The following is a 15,969-nucleotide window of genomic DNA, read 5'->3' as shown; positions in this document are numbered from 1 at the left end:
ACTTCAAGCTGAGTAAGTCCTATAATGAAAATAGTAGTTTTATCAACATATTATGTGTTTTTGCCTTCTTTACATTTTATTTTTGCTTGCATCATGCAGGTACATAGCTATGGAGCCTAAGCGCCATCTAGTGGTTCATTTGAATGGCCGCGAGACAGAAAAAACAGACAGAGCCCATAGCAGCAGTGCACATAAGAGCAAAGACACACACACACACACACACACACACACACACACACACACACTCTCTCTTTCTCTCCCCCCCCCCCCCTCTCTCTCTCTCTCTCTCTCCCCCCCCCCCCCCCCTCTCTCTCTCTCTCCCCACCCCCACTGCACACGCACATTGTCACAGTGACATGCCTCCCCCACAAACAGGAAAAGGAGGTAAGGTGTTTGGATGTAAGGGCTTCAGATAATGCTGCTCTCAGCACCAAACATCCCTGTGTGCAGTGCAAAATGCTAAAACCACATAGATCGCACCTACGTCTTGACACCACTGTGCACAAATGGAGGAACAGAAACATTGTCATAACTGTTCATCTGAGAAGATGACATACTTGACTTTTAAAAGCTTGAATTGAATAGTTAGGTTCGTTGAAATAATCATCTCGGAACTCTCAAATCTCTCGACTGAGAGTTTATTGAAATAAGTACACTGTGTACATGTAGGCCTTTCATCTTTTAGCCTTTTCTTAGTGATTGACTGATACATATTCTTAGGTGATTTACCATGTGCCTGGATTTATTTTGTTAACATATTTTATTAAATCTAGACAACAACAAGCATTAACACAAAATCATACTGGCACAAATTCAAGAACTGGTAGGGGTGGGTACAAAACTAAAATTAGGTACAAAATACTGTACAGTACATTTATTAAATACAGACAAGACAGACATGTGCTTGTACTTCAATTAATACTTTTACATCCGTCAACTAATTTGATCATTTACTACAGTGGCCTGCATATACAGTATAAAACAATTGTGAAATTATGAAATCAAATGGACACTAAACTTACAAATGAGGAAGTTAAAAGTAATTCATGAAATAGAGTGTAAACACAAACCACGTTCATTTCCACAGTTGAACAGTGTGCAAGGTTTTTCTTATTGTGTTCTAATTGCACATGAGCTGTTTTTCCAACATATGCATTCCTGCAAACAGGCGTTCTGTCCCTATAATCAGAAAATACATCCTCTCCTCATTTCTTTTCCCTCATCTGTACGGATCTGAAAGAACTTGACAGATATAAGCAAATGAATACCTTTCACATGTCCTCTCTCTATCAGTGGTTTCCAATCAATTTAGACTGTTGAGATGGACCCATAGTGCCTGGGAGGTGGGGGGCAGACCTATTGCCTTGGGGGGCGAGGACCCTTCTTCCTGGGCTGAGGTAGAGGTGGGGGGTGCTCCTCTTCATCATCCTTGGGTGTCTGTGGAAGCCTCCCTCGAGCCTGGGCTCTGGGTTGGGGAGTGACTTGGCCACGGTCCCCCTGGGTGGGCCTAGGGTTGGATGTAGGGTGGGTCCCAGTTGGGGCTTTTTGCTTGTGCTGGGGGCCAGCTGGGTGGGACTGCTTCTGCTGGTAGTGGTGCTGCTGCTGCTGGGTCAATGGTGCCAGTCTGAGCTCATGTTCCTCTGTGGAGGTGAATGAATAAAATAACCAATGAATGGATGGATGCTTGGTTGGTTGGATCTGGACAGACAGATATAGACATGCAGGCATGCAGGCAGGCAGGCAGGCAGGCAGGCAGGCAGGCAAGCAGGCAGACAGACAGACAGACAGACAGGCAGGCAGGCAGACAGGCAGGCAGGCAGGCAGACAGACAGACAGGCAGGCAGGCAGGCAGGCAGGCAGGCAGACAGAAAGACACAAGTTGCACCTGAAATATTAACCACAGGAGCTGTGGTATGCATGTGGAATAATGTAATCAAAGACATTAAATACCTGTTCACTGTTTGATGCCTTCAGCACCGCCCTATATTGCAATGATGTAACGGAAACTAAAAGACAAGCACTGCTTTCATCAGGTTTCACCTGAACCCAATGTAGGCCGCAATGGTTTAAAACTGCAGTCGGTAAGATTTTTTCATTATAGTTTGGTGAAATTGTCACTACACGCCGTCAGCTATCAGCATGTAAAATGTTCTGAGAGAAAATCCAGTTCTATGACTGCCCCTCGCTCTGAAAAATGTCTGCGCTCCTGACCGTTCCAGCCAATCAGGCCGGCTCTCTACTAGGGATGTACCCAAATAATGTGCATGAATAATGAGATATCATTTTTATATTATTATTTTTTTATTATTATTATTTCAGAAGGTTGTCTGCAGGCAGAACACATGGAAAGCTAGTTATGTGGCTGAGCCACTTGCTTGCACACACACACAGACACACAGACACACAGACACACACACACACACACACACACACACACACAAAACAGGTGGCGGAGCAGCGACTTTTTCACTTTTGCCTGTTTGTTGGTAACATGCCTGATGTTTTTCATTAATTTGGATAATAAAGTTTGTAAAGTGACTGAACAAAGCTTGTTTTTTTGGCCAAGATAGCACCAGTCATGTTGAAAATCGTCAGCGTTCCAGCTTACTTAGCTCTATTGCTATCAAAGTTTGCTTTCTCCAGACTCCTGGCTACTGCAGCTTTAGACATAGTTATTTACAGTAGGGCACTTCTTAGAAGGAAAGTTCAAAGTTTCTCAGACATTTTCATATGTAAAGAAAGTCTGGCTGGATCCACATTCCACGGTACATGAATCTTGTTATGTTTTAGAAGAAATCTGCAGGCCTCAGTCTACAACCAATGACAAAGATTGACCCAATTTAACTAGACCATTTATAAAGTATGAAACGTCTGACAAACTTTTATTTTAAGTTGATCTGTCCCTTTCAGGCATGAAACAGGGAGCACCAGCAGTCATCCATTTTCTTTGCTTCTATCAACATAAATCACATAATTTCTTGTGTGAATTTCCGTTGCCTACCCTCCAGATGCATCTGGTTCCTACGGCGACGGCAGCAGCAGCACACGATGATGATGATGATGAGGAGAAGAACGAAGGTCCCTCCTCCGGCTAGGATGGCCACCATGACCCACCCTAACCCAAACAGGTCAAATAGAGGACTGGAGTCTACTCAGAGAGGATAGTAGGAAACAGGGCTTGTAAGAAACAGGGCTTGTAAGAAACAGGGCTTGTAAGAACAAATGAGGAAGGACAAATAGAACAATAATAGGTTCGAATTATCTAGTGGAGGAAGTTTAGTGAGATTGTTCTATCTTTGAGATATCTTCAAGTAAGATAAATGATACCCATGTTGAGTTGTACAATATGAACAGTATCAAAATTATTGTTTTGTGAACATTATGAAGTTGGTTTGGTGCTCCTAGTTTCAACAGCGTAAGAGCAGTGGGGTTCTAAAAATGTCAAAGAGCCTGGCGGTAGTTCAGTGGAGTCCTATTTCGTTATTAACTCCATGTAAACCAATGGGACTTTTTGGAGTAACACAACTTAAATAGTTGAGGGATAGAGAGAGAAAGAAATGTATTTATTTATTTAGAGAGTTATCTTTACAAAAAGATAATTGGCCAGAAAATATATTTCACTTTTCCTTTCCTTGAAATACATCTCATCACCTTGGTCCTCCAGAAGTGTGGTGTAAAAAATAATTGAGTATACAGTACCAGTCAAAAGTTTGGACACACCTTCTCATTCAATGGTTTTTCTTTATTTTTTTAAAATTATTTTCTACATTGTAAATTAATATTGAAGACATCAAAACTATGAAGGAACACATATGGAATTATGTAGTAAACAAAAAAGTGTTAATCAAACCAGAATATTTTTTATATTTTAGATTCTTCAAAGTAGCCACCTTTTGCTTTGATGACAGCTTTGCACACTCTTGGCAAGGTGTGTCCAAACTTTTGACTGGTACTGTATGTCAATGAATACAATATCATTTGGCAGTCCCACATGGCCACTGGAAAAAACTCTACTGTGTAAATAGATTGACTGACACAGTACATACCTTCACACTTTTGGTTGACAGCATTACTCCTGATCGCCTTAGTGACCATGTCAGTTACAGTGCAAGTTACAATGATATCTTTTTTCAGATTTTTCAGATCTTTGGTCAGAGTTTGAGCTGTGCCCTCTGTTTTCCCATTTTGGCTCCATTCGAAGGTCACTTCCTGAGGTTTGGCCACAGTGCAGTTGAAGGAGACTTTTGTCGTAGATAAACATTTAAAAGTCACCATGGGTTTGTCTGGAGAGAGTAAAAATGGCCTCTGTTACTGGGTGCATCTCAATAGTCTAAAATAGCTGGCTCTTCTCATCTCCTTTTCTTCCTGTACAGTGCCCTGCATAAGTAATGGGGCAAGGAAACATCTTTTCTTCTTTTGGCTCTACACTCCAAAGTCAAACAATTGCTATGAGGTTGAAATAGAGTGCCTTGTATGTGATGGTATTTGTGTACATATTGGTTTCACCAGTCAGAAATTCTTTTTATGCATAGTCCCCCTGCTTCAGGGTACCCAAAAGTGATGGGACAGATTTGTCAAATGTCCAAATTAAGCACACTACCCCACTCTACCATGTTTCACAGATGAGGTGGTATGCTGTAGATCTTTGGCAGATCCTTTTTTCTCCAAACTTTCCACTTGCAATCACTCTGGTACATGATAGTATTCATCTTCTCTGTCCACAATACCTTTTTCCAGACCTCTGCAGGCCTTTTAGGTATTTTTTTAGTGAACTGGAGGTGACCATCCTATTTTAGCATAACTAGTGGTTTGCACCTTGCAGTGTAGGTTGGCTTGTGATGTATTCTGCGAATGGTAGTCTCTGACACATTCACGCCTACCTCCTGGAGAGTGTTCCTGATCAGTGGGACACCTGTTTTCTTAATTATGGTGAGCATTATTCAGTCATCCACTATTGAAGTCTGCCTTGGCCTACCAGCCCGTTTGCGAGCTCACCAGTGCTTTTTTTCTTTTTTCTTTTAATGATGTTCCAAACTGTTGATTTTGGCAAGCCTAAGGTTTTGGCTATGTTTCTGATTTTTTCAGATTTCTTAGCCTAATAATAAATAATAAAGACTTCCATTACTTTCATTGACAGCGCTTTTGTCCTCATGTTGACCAATAGCAGACTCCAAAGGCAAACGCAAAGCCTAGAATCAATACTAGGCATTGAAAGCTCTCTTATGCCTGCACAAATTATGTGGCAGAACACACCTGCCAAACCAATTGTCCCATTACTTTTGAGTGCTCTGAAATATGGGGACTATGCATAAAAAGTGTTGTAATTTCTGAATGGTGAAACTAATATGAACGCAAATACCAGCAAATAACAGCTGAATCTCTACTTTGACCTCACAGTAATTGATTTAAAATCCAAACTTTTGGGGTGTAGAGCCAAAGTAGAACCAATGCTTCACTGTCCCATTACTTACGCAGGGCACTGTCCCATTACTTACGCAGGGCACTGTACATTGGTGATAGAACTGGGGAAAGCAACTTCCAACTTCCATCGTACTACCTTTCCAACACCGACACTCACTGACAGACAAAGTGCAGGGGCCAAGGCGTTCTGTGAGATTCTGAAAAGTTCCCTGCACGTGTCTACACTCACCGAACACTTTATTAGGAACACCTGTACACCTTCTCATGGTGGAGGTGGTGTGGATTCAGGTGGTGGATTCAGATTTCAGACAATTGTGATACATCTATTTGTCAATCCCAGAAAATATTCAACGCAGAAACTAGTACTGAGCCATGAGTGTAGTCAACAGAAACACAAAACATGTCAAAGGGGTTAGCAGCAGGTACCGTACAGCACATGCCTATTAATCCCCAGGGAAGATTATAAGAGGGATACTGAGATAGAAAACCTTCATCAACCTTTTCTCCCTTTTAAGGTTAACTATAAAACCACTACACTCTACAGTCAGACATGGAACTGTTAAATTAATAATAATATTAATAATAATAGTGACACCACCATGCCCTCTGATAGGCCAAGTGGATATGTAGCCATATTGCGTACATTTATCTCATCTTTTCTGGTCTACAAAAGTGGTTAGAGGCTAGGCCTGCGTCTGCTACCCACCCATCACACACAGCTTGGTCTTCATCTCCTTGAGAAACGTCCCATCTTTGTCGTACACCTTAGCTGTATAAGTCCCTGAGCTCTTTGACTTAAGGTCTCTGAGTTTTAGAGATCCAGCCTCATCAATGTCCTTAAGATCACCAGGTTTAGCTTTGCCACCCCGTCTCTTAAATATCACCGCTGTGTCATGTTTCCATTCTAATTCGTCTGTCAGTTTAGTCCCAGAGCCCAGGGGGATAGTAATTGTATCCCCAATGCCTGCGTTGTGGTCACAGGCACCTTGAAGAGAGAATGAGAGAAGAGAAAAGAGAAAAGGAGAGAAGAGAAAAGAGAAAAGGAAAGAAAAAGGGTCGGTTTCATATACACACTGTACTGTACATTCACAACAATAAAAATATAATGTTTTTTCATATTCATAATGGATGTGGTTTCATTACTGCATTATAGTAAGAAATACATTTTAAAAAGTGTATTCTCACTGTTTTACTACTTATTCTTAATTGTATAATAAATCAATTTACCTTTGGGGTCCGCAAAGATTTATTTTTAGGTTTGAATTTAACTGTGTATCAATTTCTGACTTTGGTTGTGCTCTATTTTACAGTCCATTGTTTGCCTAGTATTCATCTACTTTAAATTAATCTACTTTAAATGATCATCTGTAACTACATTCTTTTAGGTACAGTGCTGTAAGTACAAGAAATGACACATAATCTCTGAGTTTAAACCGGGCAAATATCACCCGAAACAGGTGAAAATAAAGCACTGCCTCTGTATTCAAAGTGGGTTCTTAATTTGACAGTTTGAATTTTAAAAGTTCTTAATGGTCAAATTCAAACTGTACCATATGAAAATATATCTTCATAGTTTTAGGTTAGCAACAACCAAGTTACAGTGCCTTCGGAAAGTATTCAGACCCCTTCACCTTTTCCACATTTTGTTGTATTATAGACTAAAATGTAAATGGATTAAATTAAAAGAATTTGCCATCAATCCACACACAATACCCCAGAATGACAAAGAGAAAACAGGTTGTAAGAAATGTCATTACATTTATTAAAATTGAAATACAGAAATACCTCATGTACATAAGTATTCAGTTTGTCATTACAAAACTGCTCAGTAATGCGACCCTGAGGCCTGGGGAGACTTAGAAAAATCTACAAAGTTGAATAGTGGAGAGGAAAAAGCACAGTCGATGGGACAACATCATCTCAGTCACTCTACAAAACTGGTCTATCACCAAGTGGCCAAAAAGAATCACTTAAAAGAAAATAATCTATGTCATATCCATAATTGTGTTTGCAACAATTAGTTCAAGTGATACAGCAAAGAAAGTGGCTGGAAATGTGTTTATTTGGTTTTACTACAAAGCATTAAATTTGGTGCAAATCCAGCACATGCAATGCAGTTTCCGCTCCATCTCTCGTGTGAAGAATAGTGGTCGCTGCATCAAGTTATGGGTATGTTTGTCACCGGCAGGGACTGGGGAGTTTGTCAAGATCAAGAGAAAATTATGAAATTTGCTGAGTTGGTAGTGACATCTTAATCTACACAGTGTGTAATTGATTCCTATGTAAATCAGAGACCCTATAAAAACAAAGATATTAATTCCAAAATTACATGAACTATTATCCTTGCAGTAAGATGGACTCAATTCAACTTATTGCATTTTTTTTTGCATTTTAGCTAATTTTAAGAGTGTCATAGCAAAGGGTCTGAATACTTATGTACATGAGGTATTTCTGTATTTCAATTTTAATAAATTTACAGAAATTTCTAAAAACGTGTTTTCACTTTGTCATTCTGGGGTATTGTATGTGGATTGATGGCAAATTCTTTTAATTTAATCCATTTGAAATTGAGTCTATAAGACAACAAGATGTGGAAAAAGTGAAGGGGTCTGAATACTTTCTGAAAGCAAGTGCTTTATTCTAACATCCTGTTATTCTATTCTGAGGGCTCAAACGCAGAACCCTTCTGACAAACCGCAGCTGTCTGAAAAGGCCACAGATACTCCAACACCATATCTGGATATAAAGTTCAGATTTAGAATTTTATTGCGTATCTATTTCTGACTTTATTGTTTGCACTTTATTTTACAGTCCATTGTTTACCTAATATTTGCCTACTTTAAACAAATGCAAGTTTCATGCTGGGAAACATGTCTTTACATATCTACCTGTTTTTAAGAAATTAAATGTATAAAATCATCCATAATATCACTTCTTTAGAAAAACACTTTATTTTATTGTATCATTAGTGAGTTTTCCCGAATACACAAAAGGGAGAAATACATTTGAATAAAGAATTGCATCCATAAAATCATTCTAGTGTTGCCTGTTGTAAGCACATATTACCGCTCAAATCAAACAATGGATAGAACATAATAACATTAATTAAGATTAAGATTGCAATAGCTACCAATTCGTACACATCACAAATTTGAAAACTGATTAAACTACCACATTTTAAAACCCTTTGAAACCAAGAGAGGTTAAAATCCTCATTGGACACACCTTTGCAATTCCTCCCTCTACATTAATCCATAACCCTAACCTAAATATCCATGGCCTATATCTGCCACCTAAACATAGTATAGAAACCAAACAATCATTAACACCCTATTTGATGATTTATAGAAAGGACACAAGAGCAGTGAGTGCAGTAGGTGTATTAAAGCAACTAATTTATTATGATAAATAATATTATGAACAATTAATTCTCTTTATTTTTAAAACAAACAAACAAATAAACAAGCAAACAGGCAAAAAAGGCTCTGTATCTTACCTGAAAAGGTGATAAATCCATAAAGGGCAATGATTGTAAGAGGGATTGTATAGGCCATTGTGAACACTTTGGCTAGTTCTGTGAAACTAGATGATTTCCTGGATTGTGTGTGTGTGTGTGTGTGTGTGTGTGTGTGTGTGTGTGTGTGTGTGTGTGTGTGTTTGTTTGTCTGTGTGTGTGTGTGTGTGTGTGTGTGTGTGTGTTTGTGTCTGTGTGTGTGTGTGTTTTAAGAGGAAATGATCCAATCAGTTGCATCTACTTGGGCATGTCTGGTAAAACACAGCTTTCCTGCTGAGTGACAAGAACCATGCAAAGGCAATTACATTCATTCTGATACATAAAATGCCACAAAACTCCATGTTTGGTAGCTAAGTGGATAATGGAAAAAACTATTTTGATATTAGCCTACTCATAGCAGCTCTCCCTACTTCAGTCTAAAAATGCCAGTAGACATTAAAACTAGAATATGAAAATGATCTGGTCTCTGGGGTGGTGGGAGCAGCCACACTTCTCTCCTCTGTGGTCCTCTGTGGTCCTCTGTGGCTCAGTTGGTAGAACATGGCGCTAACAACGCTTAGGTTGTGGGTTTGACTCCTGCTGGGACCATATATACTGAAATGTATGCACTCACTGCAATGTAAGTCGCTTTGGATGAAAGCGTCAGCGAAATTGCATACATTATTCACTCAGCACTTTGCCCGATTCCATATTAATTTTCATATCACCTACATGCACCTCTTGTCAATCTAAAATAAAAGGATGGGCAATTTTCATCCAGCCTACAGTAGGCTACTACAGTGTAGTTTGAGCTGCAATAGTCACTCGAACTTTTCAGATCGAGTGCCTTGTAGGAGCTAGGACTCATGGATTAAAGATTTGACGTGGCTACTGTCTATGATAAACAATTCGATGCTGTGCTGACATCTAGTGTTCAATAATGCAATTTGCCTTCAGTTATCCTGTTATAATCTTGTTATACATTGTTATAACCTGTATATATTGTTATTATAATTGTGTATAATCTGTTATGTCCTTCGCATCCAGAGGTCGTAAACACAACCCTTAGACCCATACACACCCATTAAATGTTTTACTTTCGCTATTCACACTGACGCGATGGCTTCTCTACGTTTATCAGCAGTAGCCCTAATAATCACTATAATTCATTGGATTTATGGCGGAGAATTCATCATAGGTAAGTGGATATGTATATATAAACACATTTTAAGTAATTTGAGACTCGCTGTGTGAAAGTAGAGATTTTCGACTAAACAGAGAGGTGTACACTCATACAACATACACTCACCGAACACTTCATTAGGAACACCTGTACACCTTCTCATGGTGGAGGTGGTGTAATGGTGTGGGGAATGTTTTCTTGGCACATTTTGGGCCCATTAATACCAACCAATCATCGCTTAAATACCACAGCCTATTTGAGTATTGTTGCTGACCATGTGCATCCCTTCCTGGCCACAATTTACCCATTTTCTAATGGCTACTTCCAGCATGATAATGTCACAAAGCAAAAGTCACCTCAAACTGGTTTCATGAACATGACAATGAGTTCAGTGTTCTTCAGTGGCGTTCCCAGTCACCGGATCTGAATCCAATAGAACACCTTTGGGATGTGGTAGAACAGGAGATTCACAGCTTGAAAGTGCACCTGAAAAATCTGCAGGAATTGCGTGATGCATTCATGTTATCATGGACCAGAATCTCAATGGAATGTTTCCAACATCTTGTGGAATCAATACCACGAAGAATTGAGGGTGTTTTGAGAGCAAAGGGAAGCCCTACCCAGTATTAGTATTGTGTTCCTAATAAAGTGTTCGGTGAGTGTATCATAATGCCATATTAACCATTCATTTGCTGGTCGTGGTTGTTTCCGTTCATAACGATTTTGAGGGATACGTTGACGCGCTTAAGAGTTTTCCCTGAATGACACGATTAATGTTGTGTACACTTCTCGCAAACATGGTTTAACAATAGTGTTGGGATAACGACGAACCAACATAAACGTAAAACCTGTTGAGCTAAGTCGGAAGTGTGTGTGCTTTGAGGTGGACATTTGCTGGGAACCAGGAGTAGTGCCGTTCTGGAGCCTATGTCCGAACCGAAACGGTCACAGTGCCTTACATCCGTATTACATTAAACATAATACTTGGTAACATGTGTAGCCTACTGAAATTCCTCTGTAGTTACATGTTAATGACTTGCCATGTACTGTATTGCTATCTGTGAATAAAATGAGTGATTTAACAATACTCTGTGCTATGGCTCTGTTCTCAGTTGGAGTTGGAGCATCAGACACTCTATACGCCATCCCGAACGGGAATGTGACTCTCAGTCCTCGGGTTAGTGGAGTTCTGCAGGAGATTCTCTGGAAACACGGGCTGCATAAGGCTGTTGAATGGGACTCGGCAGGGAAAATGGAATTTCGTGATTTTGTAGGAAAGACGGCCTTGGACACCGTGACAGGAGCAGTCACAATCAGACAATTGACCAAGAAACAGAGTGGGACGTACAAGGCAGAGTTCACGATTGGTGGGGAAATACACACCTTTGAGCAGAAAGTAGAGGTCATTGGTAAGTTATTTGTCTTGTTAAGAAGCTGGCCTGTGGATGGTATTGATTTTTTAAATATTTTTTTAACGCTCTCCAAAAGTCCCTGATAGGAGTGTGTAACCAGAACCAGTTATTGAGGTTTGAGAGGAACTTCTACAATTGCCCAAGACCTTCATAATCATCATGCCATTCCCATTGAGAGAGAGAGAGAGAGAGAGAGAGAGAGAGAGAGAGAGAGATAGAGAGAGAGTTTGATTTTGAACACACCTTTATTATACACTTAAGGAATGTTGGTACAATGGAGCACAACAGCTATATAGACCTGATAAGATCATGAAATAAAATAAACCAAATAAATTCAACAACAAGGTACAACACAGTAATGTCATATTAACGGTGGCTTGTACAGTGCTCTCCACACACTAATGTTACCCTCCCTGGAGTGTCAGAGGGAGGGAGGGAGGGAGGGAGAGAGAGAAGACATTAAAATGGTGCAGTAGTAGCAGTTTCTAATGACAATTTCTTCCCCTCTAGCACTAAAATCAAACAGCATGTTTCTTCACTGGTTTGTTACAAAGCCCACTCTCCCTGTCCCCACAGATCCCGTGACACAGCCTAAAATCACCTGTGGTTTTAACGGCACCGTGGGAACACTCCATTGCACTGCGAGTGGTCCTCAGGTCCAGTACCGCTGGTCTGGGCCAGGCCAGGAGGGGGCGACGTGGAGTGAGGAGCACACTGGACTTAGCTTTAACACCCATTCCGCAGATTCAGTCTACACCTGTTGGGCCAGAAACCCTGTCAGTGAGAGGAAACAGACGATCCACAGTAAGGAGTGCCAAACCTCAGGTAATCTCAGCAAAATAATTCAATAAATAATCTGAGTAAAATGGCCTGTAATTTGTATTTATCTTATCTAAGTGTGTGTGTGTGTGTGTGTGTGTGTGTGTGTGTGTGTGTGTGTGTGTGTGTGTGTGTATTTTACAGAGATCCCTGTATCAGTCATTGCTGCTGTAATTGTAGGCATTGCTGCTGTAATTGGAGGTATAATGGCCTATTACCTCTACAAGAAATGCAAAGGTAGGCTCAGGTCTTTGAAAAGCACTCCATTGACATGGCATTAGATACATTTGTAATTGATATACCCATATCCAATGTGAAGAATTAAAATGTTGTATATCAACCATGATATAAATTATATTACAAAAAAGGTACACTAAAAGTAATTTGCAATGCTATATTATATTTATATTGTAGCATTATCATATATATTTTTGTAACATAGCATCATACAGTATGTAGGCTTACAGTAGTTTAATTCATATTTTGTATGTTATATCAACAATCCGATCTTTCTCTCAGGATAAAGAACTAAATCTCTCTTCTCTCATCTTCCTTGTTTTGGTAACCAGGCAAAGGAGACCCCTCATCTGGAGAATTTGCCCAACCCGTTTATGACGTCCCCGGTTCTCCCGATGTTTGTAGCTCAGGGACAGACAGCTTCAAACTGACAGGCGGGGTCAGCCGTACTGAGGAGGATACAGAGAAGATAGGGGGAATTGGAGAGGAAGGTAGTATGGATGAGGAGAAGCCATTACTGAAGGAGATCGAGAAAAGCGTAAGGGTTAAGAATAGGGTCATGGAGATCGACCAGAGAACCAGAGAGACTGAGGGAGAAAAACAGCCCTATTTAAAAAGACACCTTCAACCAGCGTCCCCTGCCCGGCCCCCACAGAAGCCCCCAAGACAGCTTGACTATGGTAAAAAAATTCCCAGAGAAAATGGGAATGATGAAGAGGATGAGGGGATAGAGGAAGAAGAGGAGAGATTGGAAGGGGAGCAGGGCAGGGAGGGAAATAGAAAAGGTGGATGTGATAACCAACAAGAGGACATCATCCCTGAAGTTGAGCCAGGGTCGGACAACCAGAAGGATGAACCCAGCTTAGTGCCAGGTCTGACTGCCAAGCCATTTGTACCAATGGCAACCAGTTCAGGAACGCCACTCACTCCAGTGAAAAATAGTTCAAGCGCACAGTTTGAACAAGGAGACACCAGTTTAGGTGCAGCATGTGGTGCAGTGGAGACAGGCTCAGACACACTCTCTACTCCAGGGCAATGGGTGGATAAATCCTCTCTCTCTGTAGAGACCAGGGCAGCTACGACCTCTACCCCAGAAGATGGATGTGATAACCAACAAGAGGAGGACATCATCCCTGACGTTGAGCCAGGGTCGGACAACCAGAAGGATGAACCCAGCTTAGTGCCAGGTCTGACTGCCAAGCCATTTGTACCAATGGCAACCAGTTCAGGAACGCCACTCACTCCAGTGAAAAATAGTTCAAGCGCACAGTTTGAACAAGGAGACACCAGTTTAGGTGCAGCATGTGGTGCAGTGGAGACAGGCTCAGACACACTCTCTACTCCAGGGCAATGGGTGGATAAATCCTCTCTCTCTGTAGAGACCAGGGCAGCTACGACCTCTACCCCAGAAGATGGATGTGATAACCAACAAGAGGAGGACATCATCCCTGACGTTGAGCCAGGGTCGGACAACCAGAAGGATGAACCCAGCTTAGTGCCAGGTCTGACTGCCAAGCCATTTGTACCAATGGCAACCAGTTCAGGAACGCCACTCACTCCAGTGAAAAATAGTTCAAGCGCACAGTTTGAACAAGGAGACACCAGTTTAGGTGCAGCATGTGGTGCAGTGGAGACAGGCTCAGACACACTCTCTACTCCAGGGCAATGGGTGGATAAATCCTCTCTCTCTGTAGAGACCAGGGCAGCTACGACCTCTACCCCAGAAGATGGATGTGATAACCAACAAGAGGAGGACATCATCCCTGACGTTGAGCCAGGGTCGGACAACCAGAAGGATGAATCCAGCTTAGTGCCAGGTCTGACTGCCAAGCCATTTGTACCAATGGCAACCAGTTCAGGAACGCCACTCACTCCAGTGAAAAATAGTTCAAGCGCACAGTTTGAACAAGGAGACACCAGTTTAGGTGCAGCATGTGGTGCAGTGGAGACAGGCTCAGACACACTCTCTACTCCAGGGCAATGGGTGGATAAATCCTCTCTCTCTGTAGAGACCAGGGCAGCTACGACCTCTACCCCAGAAGATGGATGTGATAACCAACAAGAGGAGGACATCATCCCTGACGTTGAGCCAGGGTCGGACAACCAGAAGGATGAATCCAGCTTAGTGCCAGGTCTGATTGCCAAGCTATTTGTACCAATGGCAACCAGTTCAAGAATGAAAATGTTGTACACTAAAAGTAATTTGCAATGCTATATTGTATTTATATTGTAGGCATTATCATATATATATTTTTGTAACATAGCATCATACAGTATGTAGGCTTACAGTAGTTTAATTCATATTTTGTATGTTATATCAACAATCCGATCTTTCTCTCAGGATAAAGAACTAAATCTCTCTTCTCTCATCTTCCTTGTTTTGGTAACCAGGCAAAGGAGACCCCTCATCTGGAGAATTTGCCCAACCCGTTTATGACGTCCCCGGTTCTCCCGATGTTTGTAGCTCAGGGACAGACAGCTCCAAACTGACAGGCGGGGTCAGCCGTACTGAGGAGGATACAGAGAAGAAAGGGGGAATTGGAGAGGAAGGTAGTATGGATGAGGAGAAGCCATTACTTAAGGAGATCGAGAAAAGAGTAAGTGTTAAGAATAGGGTCATGGAGATCGACCAGAGAGACTGAGGGAGAAAAACAGCCCTGTATAAAAAGACAGGCTGAACCAGGAGACACCAGTTTAGGTGCAGCATGTGGGAGACAGGCTCAGACACGCTCAGTCTCTCTCTCTGTAGAGACCAGGGCAGCTACGACCTCTACCCCAGAAGAAGCCAGTTGACGTGCCCTCATTAGAATACAGCCAACACACACACAGTGGTTTGAGAACTGTCAGATTCTGTTGCCACTTTGGGGTTTGTTCCTCATCACATTTATACATATTTCTATGACTCTTTGCACTATTCAGCTTTGTTTTTCTGTTGGGCCATATTGTATCATATACGCTGTCAGTCTATGTATCCTGTATGTATTGTGATGTAATGTAAATATGTTACTAATTTGAATTGTATGTAAATTAAAATAAAATGCAATATTAATCTGTATTACAAGACAGAGACATTTAGGATTTATAATTCATTTAAATTCCTGGCCCTCATGAATCACTTGTTACTCAGTATGAGTATGTCTGAGACAGATAGATAGCCTACATAAGTTAAAGAAAAATGACTGTTAATAGCAAAAAGACTGTTATAGGCTTATCATTTACCCACCGGTAGACCAATGGAACCAGTCATGTATGCTTCATGCATTACTGTTTAATATGCAAAAAACGAAAACAGTTTCATATGTATTAAGTTAGACATGTCAAGCACAAATATTATAGCTTGAGATCTAATACTGTAGCCTACCCTAAACTTGACTCCGTGATGCGCGTAATGGCAACTGTGCAGG

At 41.1% G+C, this 15,969-nt stretch overlaps 2 protein-coding genes across 2 annotated transcripts; one reads left to right on the top strand and one right to left on the bottom strand.

The window, feature by feature from the left end:
* Positions 1-711: 711 nt before the first annotated feature.
* Positions 712-9,010, bottom strand: LOC310815250 (uncharacterized protein). The gene is made up of 5 exons (XM_083684990.1): positions 8,918-9,010; positions 6,128-6,406; positions 4,047-4,283; positions 3,002-3,148; positions 712-1,640 (listed from the first exon to the last, which is right to left on the bottom strand). Exons 1-5 carry the CDS (start codon positions 8,973-8,975, stop codon positions 1,357-1,359), a joined length of 1,005 nt encoding a protein of 334 aa, XP_083541116.1. The 5' UTR covers positions 8,976-9,010; the 3' UTR covers positions 712-1,356.
* Positions 9,011-10,048: 1,038 nt separating this feature from the next.
* LOC310814896 (uncharacterized protein) lies at positions 10,049-15,620 on the top strand. Its single transcript, XM_083684450.1, has 6 exons — positions 10,049-10,112; positions 11,210-11,506; positions 12,086-12,334; positions 12,473-12,565; positions 12,898-14,697; positions 14,957-15,620. Exons 2-6 carry the CDS (start codon positions 11,350-11,352, stop codon positions 15,205-15,207), a joined length of 2,550 nt encoding a protein of 849 aa, XP_083540576.1. The 5' UTR covers positions 10,049-10,112; positions 11,210-11,349; the 3' UTR covers positions 15,208-15,620.
* The last annotated feature ends 349 nt before the right edge of the window (positions 15,621-15,969 follow it).

This window comes from Argentina silus (assembly GCF_951799395.1).
Source record: "Argentina silus genome assembly, chromosome: 14".
NCBI classification, from domain to species: domain Eukaryota; kingdom Metazoa; phylum Chordata; class Actinopteri; order Argentiniformes; family Argentinidae; genus Argentina; species Argentina silus.
Note: the sequence above shows the minus strand (reverse complement) of the source record. Positions and strands in the feature narration are given on the sequence as shown.

Coding starts and splice junctions, on each gene's coding strand:
- LOC310815250 (XM_083684990.1), bottom strand. CDS start 8,975: ATGGCCTATACAATCCCTCTTACAATCATTGCCCTTTATGGATTTATC. Junction 4,284..6,127: donor GACCAAGCTGTGTGTGATGG/GTGGGTAGCAGA, acceptor TACTCTCTCCAG/ACAAACCCATGGTGACTTTT. Junction 1,641..3,001: donor GAACCAGATGCATCTGGAGG/GTAGGCAACGGA, acceptor TCACCTCCACAG/AGGAACATGAGCTCAGACTG.
- LOC310814896 (XM_083684450.1), top strand. CDS start 11,350: ATGGAATTTCGTGATTTTGTAGGAAAGACGGCCTTGGACACCGTGACA. Junction 11,507..12,085: donor GCAGAAAGTAGAGGTCATTG/GTAAGTTATTTG, acceptor CTGTCCCCACAG/ATCCCGTGACACAGCCTAAA. Junction 12,335..12,472: donor TAAGGAGTGCCAAACCTCAG/GTAATCTCAGCA, acceptor TGTATTTTACAG/AGATCCCTGTATCAGTCATT.